The 24,045-nt window shown below is 50.0% G+C and overlaps 1 protein-coding gene across 3 annotated transcripts in view; it reads left to right on the top strand.

Moving 5' to 3' along the window:
- Positions 1-24,045, top strand: part of SBNO2 (strawberry notch homolog 2) — a 108,008-nt gene extending 83,963 nt beyond the window's left edge. For all 3 annotated transcript variants that reach the window (XM_028713313.2, XM_077921923.1, XM_028713315.2), the window contains 14 exons: positions 374-549; positions 1,593-1,724; positions 2,070-2,205; positions 3,524-3,636; positions 5,041-5,112; positions 6,325-6,433; positions 8,875-8,949; positions 10,210-10,353; positions 11,812-11,906; positions 13,091-13,183; positions 14,671-14,802; positions 16,889-16,965; positions 18,172-18,362; positions 20,555-24,045. In XM_028713313.2, coding sequence (XP_028569146.2) covers positions 374-549; positions 1,593-1,724; positions 2,070-2,205; positions 3,524-3,636; positions 5,041-5,112; positions 6,325-6,433; positions 8,875-8,949; positions 10,210-10,353; positions 11,812-11,906; positions 13,091-13,183; positions 14,671-14,802; positions 16,889-16,965; positions 18,172-18,362; positions 20,555-21,153 — 2,144 coding nt within the window. In that variant the 3' untranslated portion in view covers positions 21,154-24,045. The remainder of the gene's footprint in view (positions 1-373; positions 550-1,592; positions 1,725-2,069; positions 2,206-3,523; positions 3,637-5,040; positions 5,113-6,324; positions 6,434-8,874; positions 8,950-10,209; positions 10,354-11,811; positions 11,907-13,090; positions 13,184-14,670; positions 14,803-16,888; positions 16,966-18,171; positions 18,363-20,554) is intronic.

Genomic DNA, 24,045 nt, shown 5'->3' with positions numbered 1-24,045 from the left:
CTGCATCCCCTTTCCTGGGTTGCTGCGCTGTGGGAACCACCGCTTGAGGCTTCGTTTGGCTGCTGGCTGGGCTTTCTGCCTTTGGCTCGGAGGGGCTCAGAAGTCGAACATACCTGTGCTCTGAAAATCCCTTATTTTGGCTGCTGATCCCTTATTTTCGAGGCTGCTGGTCCCTTATTTTCAAATCTGTAAGTCGACAGCTATGCCCCCTTGTAAAAGGTAGCCCATGGTTTAACTCTGAGCTGCATGGAGAAATCCTTCCTCCCCCCCCCCCCCATGCTAAATACTCCCAACAGTTTCACATCCTTGGGCGTTCCCACGAGTTCTACCACCAGGAGAGAGGGAGAAACAAACTTCTTCTCTCTCTGCGCAGGCAACACCTCTTTGCAGAACTCCCAGAAGGAGCTGTACGGCACCGTCATGCTGGAGAACGTCGAGAAGATGAAACAGGACCTCCTGGCCAAGGCGGAGGCGCTGGGCAAAGAACTACCTCTCAACACCTTGGACGAACTGATCGATCACTTTGGGGGCCCGGAGCACGTGGCAGAGGTAGGTGGCAGCAGGCCCACGACGACAATAATAATGTGAATGGTGGACCAGTCTCTTGCCTCGGTAATGGGCTGGATGAGCGTCAACAGACTGAAGCTCAATCCAGATTAGACTGAGGCTCTGTTAGTGGGGGGTTCCCTAGACCAGATGGCTGGCTCTTGGTGGGGTCACACTTCCCCTGAAGGAGCCGGTTCGTAGCTGGATCCTTCGTTGTCGCTCGAGGCTCAGGTGGCCTCAGTTGCCCAGAGTGCCTTCCATCATCTTTGGCTGGTGGCCCAGCTACGCCCCTATCTGGACAGGGATGGCCTGTGCTCTGGTAACCTAAGGGTTAGATTACTGCAGTGCGTTCTACGTAGGGCTGCCTCTGGAAACTTCAGCCGGTGCAGAATTCAGCAGTCAAAATTCAGGCAAGATGGTTTATGCATATTGCGCCAATCCTGGTCTGACCTCACTGGGTACCGATTAGTTTCCGGGCCCAATTCAAATTGCTGGTTTTGACCTATAAAGCCTTAAATAGACCGCAATTCCTCAAGGACCATCTCTTTCCATATAAACCTACCCAGACCCTGAGATCATCTTCTGAGGCCCTCCTTCGTGTGTCTCCTCCTCGAGAGGTCCAGAGGGTGGCAACACAAGAACGGGGCCTTCCCTGCAGTGGCTCCCCGTCTGTGGAACGCTCTCCCTAGGAAAGTTCACCTGGCGCCTTCATTATACACTTTTAGGCGCCAGGCAAAAACGTTCCTTTTTAACCAGGCCTTTGGTTGATCTGAGCCGATTTACATCCCGTGCCCTTTTAAAATGTGTTGTTTTTTTGGGGGGGGGGGGGCTATTGGGTTGTTGTTTTTGTCTTGATTGTGTATTTTGTGGTCTTATATCTTGATACTGTGAACTGCCCTGAGACCCCCAGGTATAGGGCGGTATACAAATTCAATAAATAATAATGAGAATAGTAATAATGAGAATGGTGATGATGATGGTGATGATAATAATAATGGCCTCCCAGCTATAACAGCCTTTTCTTTTCTGTCCCCTCGCTCACGCAGATGACCGGCCGCAAAGGGCGCCTGGTGCGGCGGCCGGACGGCTCCGTCGTCTTCGAGTCGCGAGCTGAGCAATGCCTTTCCATCGACCACGTCAACCTCAAGGAGAAGGAGCGTTTCATGAATGGAGACAAAGTGAGCGCCAGGCAGGGCTTGGCGGGGCAAGCAGGGTGCCAGGGTGGGTGGGGAGCGAGGGGAGGGGAGAGATGAGCCCAGAGGGCTAAGGCTGCAGTGGTCCCGCTCCGCTAACCCAGAAATAGTACCTCGGGTTAAGAATTTTGCTTCAGGATGAGAACAGAAATCGTGCTTTGGCAGCGGCAGCAGCAGGAGGCCCCATTAGCGAAAGTGGCGCTTCAGGTTAAGAACAGTTTCAGGTTAAGAACGGACCTCCGGAACGAATTAAGTACTTAAACCGAGGTACCACTGTACTTATACTCACATCCCACCCACCCCTGGTTTCTCCCTCTCTCTGTCCCCCAGCTCATAGCAATAATATCCGAGGCCTCCAGCTCAGGGATTTCTCTCCAAGCGGACAGACGGGTAAAGAATCAGAAGAGGCGCGTCCACATGACGTTAGAGCTGCCTTGGAGCGCCGATCGAGCCATCCAGCAGTTCGGTGAGCACAAAGCACAGCACAGATGCCCAAGAAAGCTCGTTTCTCGTTTCAATGCTTCTCCAATCTGAAACAACGGCTGGCGGTGGTTTTGTGCAGTGCCAAAGTGACCTCCTTAGGGTGCAAGCCTGGACAGCGTGTCTGGAGGTCCTGGGCTGCCTGGCGACAACCTCGCTGATCGGGTCCAAAGGAAAGCAGAACAAGATGTTTGGCACCAGCTTGGCAGCAGGTGGCGCTGTGGGTTAAACCACAGAGCCTACGACTTGCCGATCAGAAGGTCGGCGGATCGAATCCCCGCAACGGAGTGAGCTCCCGTTGCTCGGTCCCTGCTCCTACCAACCTAGCCGTTCGAAAGCACGTCAAAGTGCAAGAAGATAAATAGGTACCACTCCTGCGGGAAGGTAAACGGCATTTCCGTGCGCTGCTCTGGTTCGCCAGAAGCGGCTTAGTCCTGCTGGCCACATGACCCGGAAGCTGTACGCCGGCTCCCTCGGCCAGTAAAGCAAGATGAGCGCCGCAACCCCAGAGTCGGCCACGACTGGACCTAATGGTCAGGGGTCCCTTTACCTTTACCTGGCAGCTGGAGTTGCCGGAAGGAGTTGGACAAGGTGCCACCCAACCGCCTTAGGGACTCTGCTCCAGATCTGTGAAGGCTTTCCTCCTGAGACTTTTCTTCTCCCGTAGATATCCCGCAAGGCAGCGGAGGTTTAGGATCAGAGCTTTCCTTCTCCTAGATGTGCTCCCTTCCTAGGTGGGCGAGCCCCGCCTGCCCCTCACTCCTGCTGCTAAAACATGGGCAGATAGGATCTTGATGGAAAGCTCATCTCTTAATCCTCTAACAATGGAACAAAGGTGCCCTGCGTTCAGCAGGAAAAGAAATTATTCCTTCAAAAATCACTTGATTATGTAGGAAATACAGTGGTACCTTGGTTCTCGAACGGCTTGGCTCCCAAACAAATCGGCTCCCGAACACCTCAAAGCGTTCCGGTTTGCGGATGTTTTTTGGAAGCTGAACGTCTCCTGCGGCTTCTGATTGAGTGCAGCCAGTTGGAAGCCGCGCCCTGGTTTTCGAAAGGTTTCGGGAGTCGAACGGGCTCTCAGAACGGATTTTGAGGACCAAGGTACCATTCTAGTGGATAGAGCTCAGATTCCCCGCTTGGCCAGGAAGCTCACTGTATGTTTTGGAACATAGCCTCTGCCTTTTCCGGCTGTGTCCCCAAACCAATTGGGTCGGCCCGGGTGTTACATCGCTGGCTGCCCCCCCCCCCTCGCTGTAGGGGGTGTTGAGAGCTAACCTTCCCTGTTTGGGGTTTCCTTCCAGGTCGGACGCACCGCTCCAACCAGGTTTCTGCTCCGGAATACATCTTCCTCATCTCCGAACTGGCCGGCGAGAGACGGTTCGCTTCCATTGTGGCCAAACGCCTGGAGAGCCTTGTAAGTCTTGGTTTGCCCCTTCTGCGGAAGGGTTCCTGGGTCCATCCGCCCCCTTGGCCCCATGTCTTTGAACCAGGAAAGACCTACCGTATTTTTTGCTCTATGAGACTCCCTTTTTCCCTCCTAAAAAGTAAGGGGAAATGTGTGTGCGTCTTACGGAGCGAATGCAGGCTGCGCAGCTATCCCAGAAGCCAGAACAGCAAGAGGGATCGCTGCTTTCACTGCGCAGCGATCCCTCTTGCTGTTCTGGCTTCTGAGATTCGGAATTTTTTTTCTTCTTGTTTTCCTCCTCCAAAAACTAGGTGCGTCTTGTGGTCTGGTGCGTCTTATAGAGTGAAAAATACGGTACATAGTGGGGGGGGGGGCAGGCCCCTCTCCCGCCCTTGGAAATCTCTCCAGGGCACAGCTCTTTCCAGCCGTAAGTGTTTCTGCTGAGCTGGAATGTGAGCCTCTTCCTTCCTTGGATGGGAAAGGCAATAGTGAAATTTACATTTCCTGCCCTGCCCTCTTTTGTCTCTGGCTGTAATGTGGCCCTTGGAAGCGAACACTGCCCTTGTGGCTAAGAGAATGACCCACTTCTTGAACTGGGCACCACAGTTCAAGAAGGACACTGACAAACTGGAACGTGTCCAGAGGAGGGCAACCAAAATGGTCAAATGCCTGGAAACGATGCCTTATGAGGAACGGCTAAGGGAGCTGGGCATGTTTAGCCTGGAGAAGAGGAGGTTAAGGGGTGATATGATAGCCATGTTCAAATATATAAAAGGATGTCACATAGAGGAGGGAGAAAGGTTGTTTTCTGCTGCTCCAGAGAAGCGGACACGGAGCAATGGATCCAAACTACAAGAAAGAAGATTCCACCTAAACATTAGGAAGAACTTCCTGACAGTAAGAGCTGTTCGACAGTGGAATTTGCTGCCAAGGAGTGTGGTGGAGTCTCCTTCTTTGGAGGTCTTTAAGCAGAGGCTTGACAACCATATGTCAGGAGTGCTCTGATGGTGTTTCCTGCTTGGCAGGGGGTTGGACTCGATGGCCCTTGTAGTCTATTCCAACTCTATGATTCTATGATTCACTTTGGGAGGTACTCCGGTTCAGGTCCTGTCTCGGTCACAAATTCACTGAAGCAACCTCAGAGCCACGTTGCCCTGGTCTCTTCCCCTTTCTTCACTGCTGGATGTGTGTGTGTGTGTGTGTGTTGGGGGATAAGACATACGTGAAAGTTAACAGAGAAAACGTAAAGGACCGGATCCAGGGTTTGAGGGGACCTTGGTGGGCATACCTGGCAGCGGTTGGCAGCAGCAGCACTCCAGGTCTGTGCGAGAAGGTGGGACTGCCAGGCTAGGCTACTGCAAAAATATTCAACGTATTTCCTTTCCTTTTCTCTCTCTCTTCCCTTCTCAATAGGGTGCCTTAACTCACGGAGACAGGAGAGCGACCGAATCCAGAGACCTCAGCAAATACAACTTTGAGAATAAGGTGAGCGGCAAGTCGAGAAAGAAGTGAAAGGGTGCGGGGCGCTGGTCCAAGAAAATCTCTCGTGCCACCATAAAGCAGCCTTCTCCAACCCAGAAGCTCTCCCAGATGTTTTCGCCAATGGCTGCCGTCAGCTGCACTGCAGAGGGTTGGGCTAGACGATTCTGTACTTTTTGGGTTCTACATCTCGAAGTCACCATGTTGGCAGAGGCTCCCTTTAAAGGCTATGGGAGGAATTTTACATGACACCGTTACAGGGGGAACGTGTGTTTAAGCCTTGAAAGTTGAGCCAACTTTAATCTGTTTTAGCATTTTAGCTCATGTGTGTTTTAAAGCATGGCTGTGTGGTTTTTCTACATTTCATTGTTTTATCTTTTCCTAAACCAGTTTGTTTGTTTTTCAAATTTTTAAAAAAGAATGAAATAGTAAATAACCAACCTCCTAGAAGTTATCAGCAGGCGACAACAGCCACACCCCAGGAAGCAGCTTTTACCGGCTGACTAAAATGAGTACAGTGGTACTTGGTTCTCAAAATTAATCCGTTCCAGAAGTCCGTTCCAAAACCAAAGTGTTCCAAAACCAAGGAACACTTCCCCATAGAAAGTCATGCAAAACGGATTAATTCGTTCCAGACTTTTAAAAACAACCCCTAAAACAGCAGTTTAACAGGAATTTTACTATCTAACGGGACCATTGATCCATAAAATGAAAGCAGTAAACAATGGACTGCAGTCACACAATCAATCCATCAGTAGCTGAAGTGGGTTCCAAGCAGTCACAAAAACAAAACGAAAAAGAGCCGCAAAAGCAAAACATGGAAAATAAATAGCAAAAACAGACAGACCTCAGCGCAACATTCTAAACGGATGTGTGGCACTCAGAACGGAAGCATAACACTCAAAACGGAGCATGTTCGGCTTCCGAAAAAAGTTTGCAAACCGGAACACTTACTTCCGGGTTTGCTGCGTTTGGGTTCCAAGTTGTTTGAGTACCAAGGCGTTGAGAACCAAGGCACCACTGTACTAAACAGAGCAATGTTACATATGAATGATCAAATAGCGCACAATGGAATTACAGTTTTCCTTGGGGCAGAATCTTGATTTGCTGGGCTGCAAAGCGTTTCATTTATTTATTTTGATGGGGCAACGGGGGGGGGGGTTGCACTCCGATGCCTGCGCAGGACCTGATCCTTTTCACCCTCCTTCCCCTCCCCAGTACGGGTCCCGAGCCCTCGTCAAGGTCCTGCACACCATCAACAACCAGACAGAGAACAAAGTCCCCGTGCCCAAGGGGTACCCGAGGGAAGACGCTGCTTTCTTCCACGGTAAGGAAGCTGGAGGCGAGAATGCAGGTTGGGTGGTGTTTGTTGGGGCACAAAGGGAAACGGTTCAGCTGGTGCGGTTAAGGGCGCGAGCCGCAAGTAGGGATGTTCTGCCTCTGCCTCTTCGAAACCCCTTCCTCTTGGGACAGAGCAGCTGTTGTGGACTGGCTAGACGCAGAGGAAAGCTGGAAGGAATCAACTGGGGGACCCCGCTCTAGGGAAGAAGGCTCAGAACCAGGGATTGGCAGTGGGACGATCATGAGTGATCAGAGGGAGAAGATCAGGAGGACGAGTGTGGGAATGTTCATTGATGTTCATTGTGGCAGGAGAGGATATATTGTTTATTAATATCCTTCCTGGGACGCGGGTGGTGCTGTGGGTTAAACCACAGAGCCTAGGACTTGCCGATTAGAAGGTCGGCGGTTCGAATCCCCATAATGGGGTGAGCTCCCGTTGCTCGGTCCCTGCTCCTGCCCACCTAGCAGTTCGAAAGCACGTCAAGTGCAAGTAGATAAATAGGTACCACTCCGGCGGGAAGGTAAATGGCGTTTCCGTGCGCTGCTCTGGTTCGCCAGAAGCGGCTTAGTCCTGCTGGCCACATGACCCAGAAGCTGTACACCGGCTCCCTCGGCCAATAAAGCGAGATGAGCGCCGCAACCCCAGAGTCGGCTACGACTGGACCTAATGGTCAGGGGTCCCTTTACCCTTTACCTTTAATATCCTTCCTAACTTGCGCTATCAAGTTCCTTTGCTTATCAGAGTTTACATTCCCCTTTTTACATGCACAGCAGACAGCTGGCTGCAGGCTCCTGTGAGCCTCTCACTAATACACAATTCAGTCTGTCTCAGATTGAATTGTACGTTCCTGGTAAGTTCCCTTGAATCCCTCTTGAAAGAATAAAGACGCCACAAATCTTAGGTAAAGGGACCCCTGACCATTAGGTCCAGTCGTGACCGACTCTGGGATTGTGGCGCTCATCTCGCTTTACTGGCCGAGGGAGCCGGCGTACAGCTTCCGGGTCATGTGGCCAGCAGGACTATGCCGCTTCTGGCGAACCAGAGCAGCGCACAGAAACGGCGTTTACCTTCCCGCCGGAGTGGTACCTATTTATCTACTTGCACTTTGACGTGCTTTCGAACTGCCAGTGCCGAAACGAGCACGCCACAATCTTACTCAGAGTCAATAAAAGAAGTTGACTCGCGATTAGGCAGAGCACAGTGTGATCCCTGAAGGCAGGCAGTTTCAAACATATACAAACAGGTTTACCCCATAAGGGATATTTACCTAGTGACTTCAGGCTAGCGGTTACTGCAGTTCACAGGACGAAAGGAAGATGGGAAAGAGGAACGAGAGAGGTGGGCTGCGTGACTCGTCCTTTTGTTACCTGGACAGGTGAGGCCACGCCCACCTTCCATCACATGCAAAAGGAAGGATGCTCTAGCCAGGAGGAACAAGGAAGTTTCGGCTGGCTGGACCAAACATTCCCTCGCATGTCTTCTCTAGCATTGCAAGGAATGCTATACTTGACTGCTCCCAGTGGATTACATCCCGCAAGGAGGTGTCATAAGGAGAAGAGGCGACAGGCCTTAGTGAGCGGGGAGAGTCGGTGGCAGAGAGCAGTCCAGAATCGGAGGCAGAAGCCAAGGCAGGAGAGGGGGGAGACCAAGAAGCAGTCAGGCTGGCGAAGAGTCCTGGGTGTCTCAAGCTCCTCTCTGGTCTCCCAGAACACGCAGAGGAGTGAAGAGGGCAGAGCGGAGAGAGACAAGACGACGGAGCCTCAGGTTGCTGGGGGAGGACCCAGCAGGAGGAGCTTTTGAGAGCGGTGGGAAGGCGGGGACTTGCCTCACTGGGGCAAGACCTACTGGGAAGGGTCGCCGCAACCGCCAGCACTGGGCTTTTTCATTTTTTTAAATTGTTTTTCTTGTTAAAATAATTCATCATTAATACACATATATTACAAATATACAAGCATACAAACATACATTTCATACAATCCTTAAAAGTGTTCAAACATACCTACACTCAATCCCACAGATAATTCCTTTCCCCATCACCATCCACCACCCCTCACCCCACCTTTGTGTTAGACTTCCAATCTACTCAATTGCAGTTTCTTTCCACTTCTATTACTTTCTTTCACACACCTTTAACCTAATTTCATGCTCCTTTTTCTCCTTTTACACATTGTTATCCATCTTATTTAGTATTTCAGTACTTGAAACGGATCTTGTTTATTCTAATAGGAGTTCTGATTTTTCGATACAGTTTTGCAAGGTGTTTAAAAGATACTGGGCTTTTCCATTTTTGTGACTTGGAACCAGTGGGTTTTTTGAAGGTGCAGTCGAGCAAGTGGTCTGCATTTGGGGCATTTCGGACTTCAGATTTATTTCCTTTTGCTTGCAAGCCAATAAGAGGGTTAACGCTGCTCTCTGCTCCCCTCCAGAAATGAAGCTGAGTCTCCTCTCGGTTGGGATCGGCTGCAAAGAGATGCGGTACGGCTACGTGGCGGTGGAAAAAGGTAGGCTTCTGGCTGCGAGGGATTTCTCAGCTGTGGTTCCTGCGTTTGCGGGGGGTTAGACTAGATGACCCTTGGGGTCCTTTCTGACTCTAGGGACTCAGCTAAAACCCAGCATTTTAGATGCATTATAAAACTGTAACACCAGGTGGCACTGTGGTCAAGCAGAGGTTACTCTGAAAGACAGAGCAAATGCGCGAAGCCCCCTACATTCACATGCTAGGTTTCCTTTTGAGGCGTTGCAGCGCAATGTCTCAGATCCACTTCATCTCCAGAAAAATAACCTTCCCCCTGTGGTTTATTGTCACCACACACGAAGCCATTTGTCCCGTCGTCTTCCCTTTGTGCTTGCGTCTGAAAGTATATTGAACCCCAGTACGGAAGTGTGTTTTCCGTGGCCTCAGCCCCCAAACCTCCCTTCTTCATGCCTACTTTTTGCAAAGCGGGAGGCAGGTCCACCAAGCCAGTTCTCCGAAGGGTTGTGTGCATGTGTGTGAGAGAGAAAGACGGCTTTTCGTTTCCCTTACCTTTCCCGCCCCAACCTGGCCACAGTGATCCATGCGATGGTCACCTCCAGGCTTGACTACTGTAATTCGCTCTACCCGGGGCTGCCCTTGAAGCTGACCCAGAAACTCCAGCGGGTGCAGAATGCTGCAGCGAGGCTCCTCACAGGGTCTCTGCCATGGTTGCATATTCACCCAGTGCTTTTCAAGCTGCACTGGCTCCCGGTGGAGTACAGGGTCAGATTTAAGGTGCTGGTTTTGACCTTTAAAGCCCTTCACGGCCTAGGACCCTCGTACCTACGGGACCGCCTCTCCCGGTATGCCCCACGGAGAGCCTCAAGGTCCATAAATAACAACACCCTAGAGGTCCCGGGCCCTAAGGAAGTTAGATTAGCCTCAACCAGAGCCAGGGCCTTTTCAGCAGTGGCTCCGGCCTGGTGGAATGCTGTCTCATGAGACCAGGGCCCTGCAGGATCTGATTTCTTTCTGCAGGGCCTGTAAGACGGAGTTGTTCCACCTGGCCTTTGGCTCAGAATCAGTGTGATTCCCTCCCCCTCTTTCTTTTTCCTTTCTCCTCCTATGAAGAGATTGCTCCCTAATTGTTTTAATGTTGTATCTTAATCTTTTAAATTGCATTTTAATCAACTTGTTTTTATTATTGGTTGTTAGCCGCCCTGAGCCCGGTCTTGGCTGGGGAGGGCGGGGTATAAATAAAAAATTATTATTATTATTATTATTATTATTATTATTATTTCCACAGATTGCTCTATCAGCAAGTTCCTGAACCGCATCCTGGGCTTGGAAGTCCACAAGCAGAACCTCCTTTTCCAGTACTTCAGCGACACTTTTGACTACCTGATCGAGAGGGACAAGAAGGACGGCAAATACGACATGGGAATTCTGGGTAAGCACCCTGCAATTGAGGACACACACCCCAATAAAACCCTATGCTCCATAACAGGATTTCTGAGGTCCCAGATCTCTGCCCCCAGTTTAGCCTTTACCTCCGTCAGTTAAGCTCTGCTGGACTGGGTGAATGTCCTATACAGTGGTACCTCGGGTTACAGACACTTCAGGTTAGACGCTTCAGGTTACAGACTCCGCTAACCCAGAAATAGTACCGCAGGTTCTGTTTGATAATGTGTGGTTTGCTATGCCTAATAAAAATTATTATTATTATTATTATTATTAGTAGTAGTAGTAGTAGTAGTACCTCAGGTTAAGAACTTTGCTTCAGGATGAGAACAGAAATCGCACAGCAGCAGTGGGAGGCCCCATTAACTAAAGTGGTACCTCAGGTTAAGAACAGTTTCAGGTTAAGAACAGACCTCCGGAACGAATTAAGTTCTAAACCCGAGGTACCACTGTATCTAGGTAAAAGGGACGCAGTTGGCGCTGTGGTCTAAACCACGGAGCCTCTTGGGCTTGCCGATCAGAAGGTCGGCGGTTCAAATCCCCGCGATGGGGTGAGCTCCCGTTGCTCTGTCCCAGATCCTGCCAACCTAGCAGTTCGAAAGCACCTCAAAGTGCAAGTAGATAAATAGGTACCGCTCCGGCGGGAAGGTAAACGGCGTTTCCGTGCGTTCTGGTTTCTGTCACAGTGTCCCGTTGCGCCAGAAGCGGTATAGTCATGCCAGCCACATGACCCGGAAAGCTGTCTGTGGACAAAGGCCGGCTTCCACGGCCTGAAAGCGAGATAATTGCAGTCCTGTCTCCTTCCCGAAAGCTTGTAAGAATTAGCAGTATGCAGTGACCTCTTGCTGCTGTGGATTAAATTTCCACAGCCTTCTCCCACCCAGCCTGAGCCCTGAGGTCAGGTACTGTCATCTACTCGTGTCTTTTGTTGGCTTAATAATAATAATAATAATATTATTCATACCCCACCCATCTGGCTGCGTTTCCCCAGCTATTCTGGGCGGCTTACAACATATATAACAACACATAATAATATGGAGAAACGTTGAGTGTTATAAGGAAACCGGACGAGTGAGGAGGAGGAATTGTGGATATACAGCTGCCAATAGAACATTTTAAGTGCACTATACAAATGTGACACTAGATGGCGCTTGTGAGCTAATGGCAAACGCAATATATTTTTCAAAACTGTTTTTAAGAAAAAAGCATTTTTGCTGTGTTTTTTTTTTAAAAATATGTGTAGATTGCGCCTGTAGTGAGGAGAGGGGCAGTGTGCTTTGTGCAAAGGGTGAGGGAGGGGAGTCTTTCTCAGTTTCTACACAGCTGCTGGCAGGAGCGGCGGGCAGCGTTAGACGGGAAACTCTCCCCCCTGGCGTGACATGGCAGGGGAGCGGGTTCTGTCCAGCGCAGGGCTTTCTACATCTTCCCCTCTTTCTCTCCCCGCCAGACCTGGCCCCCGGCATCGACGAGATCTACGAAGAGAGCAAGGAGGTTTTCCTGACCCCAGGGCACCCGCAGGACGGGCAGGTGGTCTTCTACAAGGTAAGAATGCGGGACCAGAGATTTACAGAAGATTGGAAGAAGTATATGAATTACGCTCGTAGGATTACAAGAAGTTTTGTAAGGAGAAATATACAAAGTGTTACAAAGTATAAAAAGATAGAGATATTGGTTATGAGTTTGAAATGTAATAGGGAGGATAGATGGGAAAATTTCAGACAGGATTGATGGAAGTCAAAAATTTGAATAAGATGTAAAAGTATGTTTAATTACTGTTGAACATGATATGTTAAAAAAACTAATAAAAAATTATATTTTTAAAAAAGAAAAGAATGCAGGGCAGAAAATTCCCATCTTCGTAAACTGCCTCTTCTGTCCGTCCCCCCCTCTCCCATTTTATCGTCACGACAACAACACGCCCGGTCCTCTCTGGACAGGGAAGGGGTTCTGCAAAAAGTCCCGCCTGCCTTGGTGGCAGCAGGAAAGCACACCGAGGGTTAACTCTTCATTAGCAAAAGCAAGATCTGCACAGGAGAGTAAGGCCCAGTGAGCGCAGCGACTCATCCCTGGCCGTGGGAAGCCCTTTATTTATTTATTTCCCAGAGGCTTCACATCCTGCCTTCTCACAGCACAGATACGGCTGCGTCGGCAGAGCAGGAGGCTCTTTGATCCTCAAGGTTGCGGGTTCGAGCCCCACGTCGGGCAAAAGAATCCTGCGTTGCAGTGGGTGGAGCTAGATGACCCCCACGGTCCCTTTCCAGCTCTGCAATTCTAATAAATCAGGACCGGAGCTACCTTTGAGCCACTTAACTCTCTCTTGAGACCAGGGCCCTGCGGGATCTGATCTCTTTCCGCAGGGCCTGTAAGACAGAGTTGTTCCACCGGGCCTTTGGCTCAGAATCAGTTTGATTCCCTCCCCCTTTTTCTTTTCCTTTCTCCTCCTATGAGATTGCTCCCTAATTGTTTTAATATTATATCTTAATCTTTTACATTGTATTTTAATCAACTTGTTTTTATTATTGGTTGTTAGCCGCCCGGAGCCTGGTCTTGGCTGGGGAGGGCGGGGTATAAATAAAATTTTATTATTATTATTACTACTACTACTACTATTATTATTATTATTAACTGAGCCTGGAGCTCGGACAAAGGACTCTTTCCTCCTGCAACGGCTGCAAAACCCCTCCCTCCTTGTGCCCTTGTAATTCTTCCTTTCCTCCCCACGTTAGATCAGTGTCGACAGAGGCCTGAAGTGGGAAGAGGCCTACGAGAAATCCCTGCAACTCACGGGTCCTCAGGATGGCTTCTACCTGTCTTATAAGGTGAGGTTGCTTAAGGGCGAAGATGTCGGAGATGTAACAGGAGTGTTTCCAGTCTCCCCTCCAAGCAGCAGGCTAGCTTCTTGGCACCCTCTCTCGCTCACACCTCTGTTCAGGCGAGAGAGAGGCTTTTCCAGAATCTGGGGAAACATTTCCAGGCAGGAGATTCCTCTCTGGATGCTGAGCAAGGCGAATGAGAGATGCGGTATCGGGAGAGGAGGGCCAGGAGCTAGGCAGAGAGGCTAAAGGAGGGTTGCATTAGGTCCTCTGCTCCCTGGTCCTGAATGGGGTCACTGTGCCCCCGAAGGACCAGGTGCACAGCCTGGGGGTCATTTTGGACTCCTAGCTGTCCATGGAGGCACAGGTCAATTCTGTGTCCAGGGCAGCTGTCCACCAGCTCCATCTGGTACGCAGGATGAGACCCTCCCTGCCCGCAGACTGTCTGGCCAGAGTGGTGCATGCTCTGGTTATCTCCCGCTTGGACTACTGCAATGAGCTCTACGTGGGGCTACCTTTGAAGGTGACCTGGAAATTACAATTAATCCAGAATGCGGCAGCTAGACTGGTGACTGGGAGCGCCCACCGAGACCACATAACACCAGTCCTGAAAGGCCTACATTGGCTCCAGTATGTTTCCGAGCACAATTCAAAGTGTCAGTGCTGACCTTGAAAGCCCTACAGGGAACCAGGCGGAGGGCCTTTTCGGTACTGACACCCACCCTGTGGAACTCCCTCCCACCAGATGTCAAAGAGAACAACAACTAGCAGACTTTTAGAAGACATCTGAAGGCAGCCCTGTTTAGGGAAGCTTTCAATGTATGCCTCTACTGCAGCCCTTGTTTTGTTAGTCCCGAAAAGGAGAATGAGCGAGGTCCCAACCAAAGAAGAATGGCAGCTTAAAACTGATGGAATATGCACAGCTTGCGGACCTAGCATATAGAATAAGAGAACAAGAAGAACATATGTTTATATAAGATTGGAAAACGTTTATTGAATTTATGGGGGGTGAATTGTGTACACTTGAAAACACTGGCAGCATTAAGATAAATTCAACAGGGTAAATAAGTTTTGATGGATGTAATAATAGAATAAAGAATGATTTATTTTATGTAAAATATGCAGGGATTTATGGCATTCAAAATGAACCGTGGAAAGAGAAGGGAAGTCGTTGATGTTTTAAGGTTGTTTCAATGAGTATTCTAAAATGTCAAACAGAAAATTTAATTAAACACACACACACACAGAGTGTAAGCCCACAGACTTCCGACCTCATAGCCACGATACGAAAGGAAATAGGGACTGAGGAGGGAGGAGGAAAGCAGAGCGAGTCGGGCGCTCACTCCCAGCAGTGATTTCTTCATTATGGGTGTATGTGTGTCCTAGAGAGGGACTCCAGATCGGGCCGAAATACGGGGTGTGTCTGTATAAGAAGCCGTGCTTCCTGTCCAAATGTTGACCCCCCCCAAAACTTTCCCGGCTGCCTTTTGCAGATCAGAGGCCAGCAGTACACCTGCGTCCTGGCTGAGCAGAGCAAAGGAAGATACTTCAGCCTCTACAAGCCGAACATCCGCAAGAACAGCCAGCTGGAGACCTTGGAGAGTCTCCTCAAGAAGTACCGACAGGTGAGTCTGGCCGGAAGTCACTGCCGGGTTCTCCTCTGGGTGGGGAAAACATCTGGTTCGATAGCAGGATGTGGGGGAAAAGGACCCAGTGGTCTTAGCACACCGCAAGCTGAATTTGAGTCAATTGCGTGATGCAGCAGCGAAAAAATAGCCAAGGCGATTCTAGGGTGCAAGGGACGCGGGTGGCACTGTGGGTTAAACCACAGAGCCTAGGACTTGCCGATCAGAAGGTCGGTGGTTCGAATCCCCGCGACGGGGTGAGCTCCCGTTGCTCGGTCCCTGCTCCTGTCAACCTAGCAGTTCGAAAGCACGTCAAAGTGCAAGTAAATCAATAGGTACCACTCTGGCGGGAAGGTAAACGGCGTTTCCATGCGCTGCTCTGGTTCGCCAGAAGCGGCTTAGTCCTGCTGGCCACATGACCCGGAAGCTGTACGCCGGCTCCCTTGGCCAATAAAGCGAGATGAGCGCCACAACACGAGTCGGCCATGACTGGACCTAATGGTCAGGGGTCCCTTTACCTTTACCTTATTCTAGGCTGCATCAACAGACGTTTAGTGTCCCAGGGAAGGGATTGTCCCACTCTATTCTGCCTTGGTCAGACCGCACCTGGAATACTGTGTCCAGTTGTGGGCACCACAATTTTAGAAGGATATCGAGAAGCTGGAGGGTGTGATCTGGAAGCCAAGCCTGATGAGGAACGGTTGAAGGAGCTGGGTGTGTTTATCCTAAAAAAGAGGAGACCGAGAGGAGATAGAATAGCCATTTTCAAATACAGCGGTATCTTGGTTCTCAAATTGCTTGGTACTCAAACAACCTGGAACCCAAACACTGCAAACTTGGAAGTAAGTGTTCTGGTTTGCGAACTTTTTTCGGAAGCCGAACGCGCTCCGTTTTGAGTGTTACGCTTCTGATTTGAGTGCCACACTTCCGTTGTGAGTGTTACACTGAGGTCTATCTGTTTTCGCTGTTCGTTTTGCATTTTTGTGTTATTTTTTGTTTTGTTCTGGTGACTGTGTGTTCAGCTACTGATTGATTGTGTGACTGCAGTACACGGTTTATTGCTTTCTTTTTATGGATTGCTGGTCTCGTTAGATCACGCTTCCTCAACCTCAGCGCTCCAGATGTTTTGAGCTTACATTTCCCATCATCCTTGACCTGCTAGCTAGGGATCATGGGAGTTGTAGGCCAAAAACATCTGGAGGGCCGAGTTTGAGGAAGCCTGCGTTTTGCATTACTTTCTATGAGAAAGAGCGCCTTGGTTTTGGAACGGACTTCCAGAACGGATTAAGTTTGAGAACCAAGCTACCGCTGTATTTGAAAGGCTGGAGCGAGCTTTTTTCCCTGTTGCCCCAGGGGGCATGGCCTGAACCAGTGGATTCAAATGACAAGAAAGGAGTTCCTGCCTTTATTATTATTATTATTATTATTATTATTATTATTATTATTATTATTATTAACATTTGTTAGTTGCTTTATCTCACCTGCCACAGGTGGTGCTGTGGGTTAAACCACAGAGCCTAGGACTTGCCGATCATAAGGTCGGCGGTTCGAATCCCTGCAATGACGGGGTGAGCTCCCGTTGCTCGGTCCCTGCTCCTGCCAACCTAGCAGTTCAAAAGCATGTCAAGTGCAAGTAGATAAATAGGTATCGCTCCGGCGTTTCCATGCGCTGTTCGCCAGAAGCGGCTTAGTCCTGCTGGCCACATGACCCGGAAGCTGGACGCTGGCTCCCTCGGCCAGTAAAGCGAGATGAGCGCCGCAACCCCAGAGTCGGCCGCGACTGGACCTAATGGTCAGGAGTCCCTTTACCTTTACCTTATCTTACCCAGGGCAGCCCAAAGCAACTTAGAACCAGCTGAAACATTAGGAAGAACTTTCTGAGGGTGAGAGCTGTTCAACAGTGGAACAGCTGACCTTGGAAAGGTGGCGGCCTCTTTTTCATAGCAGCTTTTTTGAACAGAATTTGGACTTCCACTTGCCAGGGCTTCTCTAGCTGTGGTTGGGGCTGGACTAGATGAACGTTGAGGTGCCTCCCATGCCCATGGCTCTGTGATTCACGGTCTCCCTTGCTTTGCTTTTCCCTCAGGTGTTGCCGGAAGAAGCCAAAGAGCACTGGGAGAGCAGCTACGCTTTTTCGTTGGAGCACTGCAACCACGCCGTGTGGTAAGTCCCTTGTGAGGGAGGCCTGCCCTTCGGATCAAATGGGGAACAGCCTCACAAACCTCGGCCAAGCCCCCACCTGCCTGCCCCACTTGCTTAGCTGTGAATTCTGCATCGTAGGAATTCCACCAAGTCTATAATTCTAGCGAGTCCGGAGCGTGGTTTTGCTGCCAGCTCCTTCTTGGCCTGGTTCACACCTAATCATGCTAAACAAACCATGGTTATAGCTGAGGCGCCTTGCGAACAATCTAATAAATAATAATAATAATAATAATAATAATAATAATAATAATAATAATAATAATATCATCTAGACATCAGGTGCAGAGTCCTATTGATCATGAGACAAGATCTTTTGTCTCTTTCATCTTTACTCATCCCATAAATCGTTGTTTCGTAAATAAAGTCTCTGATCTCCAGAAACTGTAAGTGATCAAATAATAATGATGGTAATTTTATTATTGATATCCTGCCCATCAGGCTGAGTTTCCGCAGCCGAGATATGCTTACAGCATACAGTGGTACCTCAGGTTACATACGCTTCGGGTTACATACGCTTCAGGTTACAGACTCTGCTAACCCAGAAATAGTGCTTCAGGTTAAGAACTTTGCTTCAGGATGAGAACAGAAATCGTACTCCAGCGGCGCAGCGGCAGCAGGAGGCCCTATTAGCTAAAGTGGTGCTTCGGGTTAGGAACAGTTTCAGGTTAAGAACGGACCTCTGGAATGAATTAAGTACTTAACCCGAGGTACGACTCTATATAAAATCAAACATCAAACATTGAAAACTTCCCTGTACAGGGCTGCCTTCAGATGTCTTCTAAAAGTTGTGCAGTTCTTTATCTCCTTGACATCTGTTGGGAGGGTGCCACCACCGAGAAGGCCCTCTGCCTGGTTCCCTGTAACCTCACTTCTCACAGGGAGGAAACCACCAGAAGGCCCTCAGAGCTGGACCTCAGCGTCCAGGATGGACGAAGGGGGTGGAGACACTTCTTCAGGGACACAGGGCCGTTTGGGGCTTTAAAAGTCAGCACCAACACTTTGAATCATGCTCGGAAACGCTGCTTTATTACAATGGCAGGCAAATTCCGCTGCGTGTTCTCTCCCAGACCGTAATCCGACACTCCTTGCCGTTCCCCAATTTCCCGTGTGAATGACTGACCCTCTTCTCTTCCTCCTCCCCTGTCCTAAAAAATTAAAACCCTCCAGGAACCGGAACTGCAAGGTGGTTCAGGAAGGGAAAGAATGCCATCAGGGGACGCGTCTGCGTCATTACCACATGCTGTGCGGGGCGCTCTTGAGAGTCTGGAGCAGGATCGCCAGCGTCATGGCCGACATCACAAACACCAGCTACCTGCAGATCGTCCGCCTCAAGACCAAGGAAAAGAAGAAGCAAGTCGGTGAGGAAATGCTGGGGGTTTTGGCGTTTAGATCAGCGGTTTCCCCAACCTTTGCCGGGGGGGTGGTGGTGAATGCAGCCCCTTCGGTCCCATCAACTCGAACCCTGTCGCCCAGCAAGCCTGCCATATATATATATATATATAAACATATATATTTGCTTTCGTAGATTTTCACGGGTATAGGTATGCAGGTTTTGGTGTCCTCGGGTGTCTTCCCGTGTAAAAGTTGGGGTGTCTAGGCGACGTTTCGACGAGGTCTCACTCGTCATCTTCAGGCTGGTGCTTTCGGCTTCTTGTTACTGGAACAGAGCAGGATCTCAGTGTTTGAGTTCCTATAAATACTGTTGAGGGGTGTGGTGTATAGCCTCCAATGTTCTGGGCCGAGAGGAAGTTCCCAGGCTAGTGTGCCTTTTCTTCTTTTGTTCCTTAGTTGCTTGAGGGATATCTTGAGTGATTTCTTGAGTGATATCCTGAGTACCACTTAGGTGGGTCATTAGGTGTGGATTAGTTGCTAAAGCCTTTGTGTCTTGACCTCTTGAACACAGATCTGGCTGGCACAGGCCACAAAACCACAGCTCGCCCCTATACACGAAGCCAAGCCAGAGCACAACTACAGCCATCTTCTCAGAAAAACTCTTCACAAAGTTCAAGAGGTCAAGACACAAAGGCTTTAGCAACTAATCCACACCTAATGACCCACCTAAGTGGTACTCAGGATATCACTCAAGAAATCACTCAAGATATCCCTCAAGCAACTAAGGAACAAAAGAAGAAAAGGCACACTAGCCTGGGAACTTCCTCTCGGCCCAGAACATTGGAGGCTATACACCTCACCCCTCAACAGTATTTATAGGAACTCAAACACTGAGATCCTGCTCTGTTCCAGTAACAAGAAGCCGAAAGCACCAGCCTGAAGATGACGAGTGAGACCTCGTCGAAACGTCGCCTAGACACCCCAACTTTTACACGGGAAGACACCCGAGGACACCAAAACCTGCATTCCTATACCCGTGAAAATCTACGAAAGCAAATATATATATATATATATATATATATATATATATATATATATATATATATAAAAACATTTCTTCAAAGTTGCATTTTGCACGACCCGGCAAGGAAAGCGATAACTCAGCGAGGCGCAATTGCATGTTCATTCGGAGCCCAGGGAAAACAATTTGTTTAGTTGGGCGAAACCAATGGACTTGATCCAGGGATATCGGCTCTGCAAAGACCAATAGTCATTTGTTGTTGTTGTTTAGTTGTTTAGTTGTTTCCGACTCTTCGTGACCCCCTGGACCAGAGCACGCCAGGCACTCCTGTCTTCCACTGCCTCCCGCAGTTTGGTCAAACTCATGCTGGTAGCTTCGAGAACACTGTCCCACTATCTCGTCCTCTGTCGTCCCCTTCTCCTTGTGCCCTCCATCTTTCCCAACATCAGGGTCTTTTCCAGGGAGTCTTCTCTTCTCATGACGTGGCCAAAGTCTTGGAGCCTCAGCTTCAGGATCTGTCCTTCCAGTGAGCACTCAGGGCTGGTTTCCTTCAGAATGGAGAGGTTTGATCTTCTTGCAGTCCATGGGACTCTCCAGAGTCTCCTCCAGCAGCATAATTCAAAAGCATCCACTCTTCGGTGATCAGCTTTTTTATGGTCCAGCTCTCACTTCCATACAGTGGTACCTCGCAAGACGAATGCCTCGCAAGACGAAAAAAGCACAAGACGAAAGGGTTTTTCGTTTTTTGAGTTGCTTCGCAAGACGATTTTCCCTATGGGCTTGCTTCGCAAGATGAAAAATCCGCAAGACGAAGAAACTCGCAGAACAAATTAATTTCGTCTTGCGAGGCACCACTGTACATCACTACTGGGAAAACCATAGGGGTTTTTTTTTGTGTGTGTAGTTCTTTATCTCCTTGGCACCTGACAGGAGGGCGTTTGATAAAAACACGAAGCTATTTTTATTGACGCTTATCCAAGGTTCACGCCCAGTGCAAAGCATCTTTTGTGCAATGCACCGGGACAAAAGAAAAACAATCTAGAGAAGGAACAAACAGGGGTGGGGAAGAGAGAGGGAGCGTGAAACGAGAGCTTAAGTCTTGAGCGAAAGAGAATAGACCAGGTGAGTGAGGAAGGGGGGTCCCGGATGCCCAGCTTCCTGGCCACTGACCCCGCCCCTCTCTCCCCCCTCCCACAGGTATCAAGATCCCGGAAAACTGCGTCCAGCAGGTGTTGAAGGAGCTCAAGCAAATGGACACCAGCGTTAAACAGAAGCAGAGCCAGGCTTTGCTGGCAGCAGCCTCCGCGGGGCCCGGCCTGCCCTACGCGCTGCTCCCCCTCGACCGACCGCCCACGCCGGGCACCAGCTTCCTGCCCCAGGACGAAGTCTTGGACCTGACCTACAGTCCCGCCAGCGACGGGATCCCGGACTTCTGGACCGAGGTTGCTGCGCCGCCGCCGCCGCCACCACCGCAGCCCCCCGGCCCTCCGTTTCATTTCAACTTCCCCCTGCCCTTTGACGGGGCGTCCCTGGCGGCGGGAGGCCTGCCCCTGGGCGGCTCCCCTGCCCAGCACGAACCCTCGCCGGCCCCCCAGGCCCACGCCGCTGCCGCCGCCCCGCCGCCCCCAGACAGCTTCTCCCTGCCCGACCCGGACATCAACTACAAGGAGCTACTGGAAGAGATGTTGAGCTCGCTCAACGTGGGGCCCGAGGACAGCGCCCAAGGGAGGCAGAGCGTCATTCAGTACCACCCGGGGCAGCCCTTCCCCACGTTCTACGAGGACGGCGGCAGCTGAGCGGCCAGCAAGGAGCGTCGGGCGTGGCGTGGCAGGGACACCCCTTTCCCCCCACCCAGCCCAAGGGGGTGCGGAAAGGGGTGGCGAGGGTTTAAGGTTTGGAACGGACCACTCCTCTGTCTTTTTTTCAAAACAGGGATGGCGGGGCAGAGAGTTCGGAGCGGGAGCGAAAACAGGAGAAGTTTTATTTATATATAATTATACAGTCACCCTCTGTACTGATTTTTTTTTATATATATCTCTATAGATCCGTAAAAGTGGAGGTTTTTTTTGGGCGGGGGTCAGTGGGAGGTGTAGCGGCGCCTAAACCGGGAGCGAGAGGGGGCAAGAACAAGGTTGTAGGTCTCTTCGAACCGCCCCCCCCTCCAGGCTGCACTCCACCCCCCCCCCTTTGCCCCTCTGCAAACTACTGAGTTTGGAAAAGTTGGGATCTTTATATTCCTCTCTCTCCTCCCCACGTTCTACCCAGTGAGATCGGAGAGGCGCGCCATTCGAACCCACCACGACAGAAGCTTTCCGGGTGGTCCCAACCTGGTTCCCCCCCCCCCCGGCGGGTTGTTTTGCACAGGTGCAGAGTTCGAGTGACGCTGCACAGCCCTGCACGCTTCTGGTTCTGAGCAAAAAAGGGGGCGGGGAATTGCCTTGCAAGTTTCTAGACCTTGTGGATGGCAGAATTTCTTTGGTCCTCCCTGTTTTCCCGTGCCTGAGGCTCAGCGCCTACTCCCGGCCTGCTTGGACTACAGTTCCCATCAGCGCCTGGCATCTCACGGCCAGGCACCTATGGGAATTGTAGTGCAAAAAACACAGGGGTTAGCGGAGTAGCTAAGCAAGGCTCGTCCTAGCGAGAGCATCTAAATAGTAATAGCTGTGCAAAAGCGTGCAGAATTTCTCTGAGTTGCGGTCATTTTTATTCCCTTGTACTGTGGGGAGGGAAGGAGAGGGCGGATTTGCCAGGACAGCATTAAACTCTCGGCTCACGGTGGACGAGGAAGAGAGGCTCGATCCGCTCAGCCCAAAAGAAGGTCCCGTCAGGCCCAAGCGAGGGCAGAGGTCACCCGTCAGGATTTTTATTTCGGCAAGTGGGGTTCCAGCTCAGGGGCTGCCAAACGTGAGGATAGGTCAACTCTGAATTTATTTGCAAACCACGATTTTTCCGATTACCCCCCTGAGAACATTGCTCTCCTTCTTCGGAGAAAACTAGCACCGTTTCCGTATGGAGGGGAAAACGTGGGGAAGCTGGTTTCTCCACCCGCCCCCAAAAAAGTCTGCAGGGTATCTTGAAGCTGTTATATCCCATAACAACCCAGCTCAGGGCTCCAGATGATCTATGCAGGGATGGAGCCTTGTGGCTGGAGAAGAGCTCTTTCCCTTCCTGGTTTATTCGCATTTATGCAAGTGGTTTGCAACAGCCCACTCCTTGTTTTTTTCTCCCCGTCAGAAACGCCCCTACCTCCACTTCTTAAATTAAAAACCCCTCACCTTCTCCCAAGGAGGCATATATATGTCACCCCCTACCTCGTCCCAGTAACAATCCAAGCTGTCTTCTGGCACCTGCTTTCACTTGTGAGTTTTTGAAAATGCCTAGGCAAGGCTCTAGCCCTCGTGGAGCTTCCCTGAGCGCTGTCAGGGGCCGTGGGCTTCCTCCTTTGTGGCTGGAGGCATGTAGCTCTTTAATAGTTGTCTTTTTCCTCCTCCCTCCGGAACAACTTTCCTTTACTGCTGCTGCAGTTGCCCCTCCGCTCCCCTCTCTCTTGGCGAGACGGAATCGCCCATGGGGTGGGGGGTCTCTCCACATCGCCCACCCAGATCCACAGCGCTCAGAGGATCGCCACGGTTTCACAACGCCTGCTACTTCATATATTCTGATTATCGGTCCCCTCCCTCCCCGTCATTTTAAAAAAATGAAATTTCTAGACCTCGACTCTCGCAAGGAAAGATGGGGATCTAGAAGGAAGGCGCGGGTGGGGAAGTAAAGGAAAGATAGGAAGATTTGCAAGGCAGCTCCAGTGTCTCCAGTGTCCCCCGATTCCCACCCCCCCCCCCCCCCGGCCAGAAGGCAGAGGAATGAAGCAATTATGCAAAAAGAGAAAGAAACTATGCAAATGCGCTGTTTTGCAGGCAGCAGGAGGGATTTGGTTTTCACCGGAATTTCCATCCCGATTTGTAGTGCTCTCGAGGGCGGAGACCACATTCTCGTTTCCCCATCGCAATCGTGCGTTGCCGCTTAAAGATTTTAGTAGCCATAAGCGAATCCCGGCAGCCTGCTTTTAGGGTTCGTTTCCTGAAAGGAGTTGGGTTGGGCGGGGGGGGGGGGGGGCTTAAAAACTCAGGAAAGAATTGGAGGGTTGCTCAAGTTGGGGCTACTTCCCCTCCCCCCTCAAATAGGAATATCTCAGAATTGTTATGTGGTTATTTTATGGTGGTTTAATTGTTTTTTTCCCCAAAAAGTAAATCTGTATTTCCCAGGGCAGTGAGACTCCCTTGAAGGAGATACAAACCGCTGTACCCTCACACCCTCCATTTTGTCAGGAAAACTTAATATGTAACAACTACTTTTTAAAAAAACTAAATTATTATGCTGTTTTTTTTGTTCTATTGATTGTATTTTTAAAAATGGAAAATCTCTTCCCCTTCCTGGTTGGCACTTTCTAACCAACTTCCTTTTTTGTCAGCTTATTATTTTTTTTCTATGGATATTTATAATTAATTCAAAATTGTGTAAATATATATATGTAAAAAAAAAGGGGGGGGTTGCCTGCGAAGAGGAAGGGGGAAGAAGTCTTTACCCGTTTTTTTTGTTTCGTTTTTGTTGAAGAGGAAATGTGCCTTTTAACTCGTGATTCTGGAATTTTCTACCGAAGGATTAAAACGTTGGCATTTCAGCTCAGCAAA

The sequence above is a fragment of the Podarcis muralis genome, chromosome 18 (genome assembly GCF_964188315.1).
Source record: "Podarcis muralis chromosome 18, rPodMur119.hap1.1, whole genome shotgun sequence".
NCBI classification, from domain to species: domain Eukaryota; kingdom Metazoa; phylum Chordata; class Lepidosauria; order Squamata; family Lacertidae; genus Podarcis; species Podarcis muralis.
The sequence above is the reverse complement of the archived record's forward strand: the minus strand, read 5'-3'. Positions and strand labels throughout refer to the sequence as shown.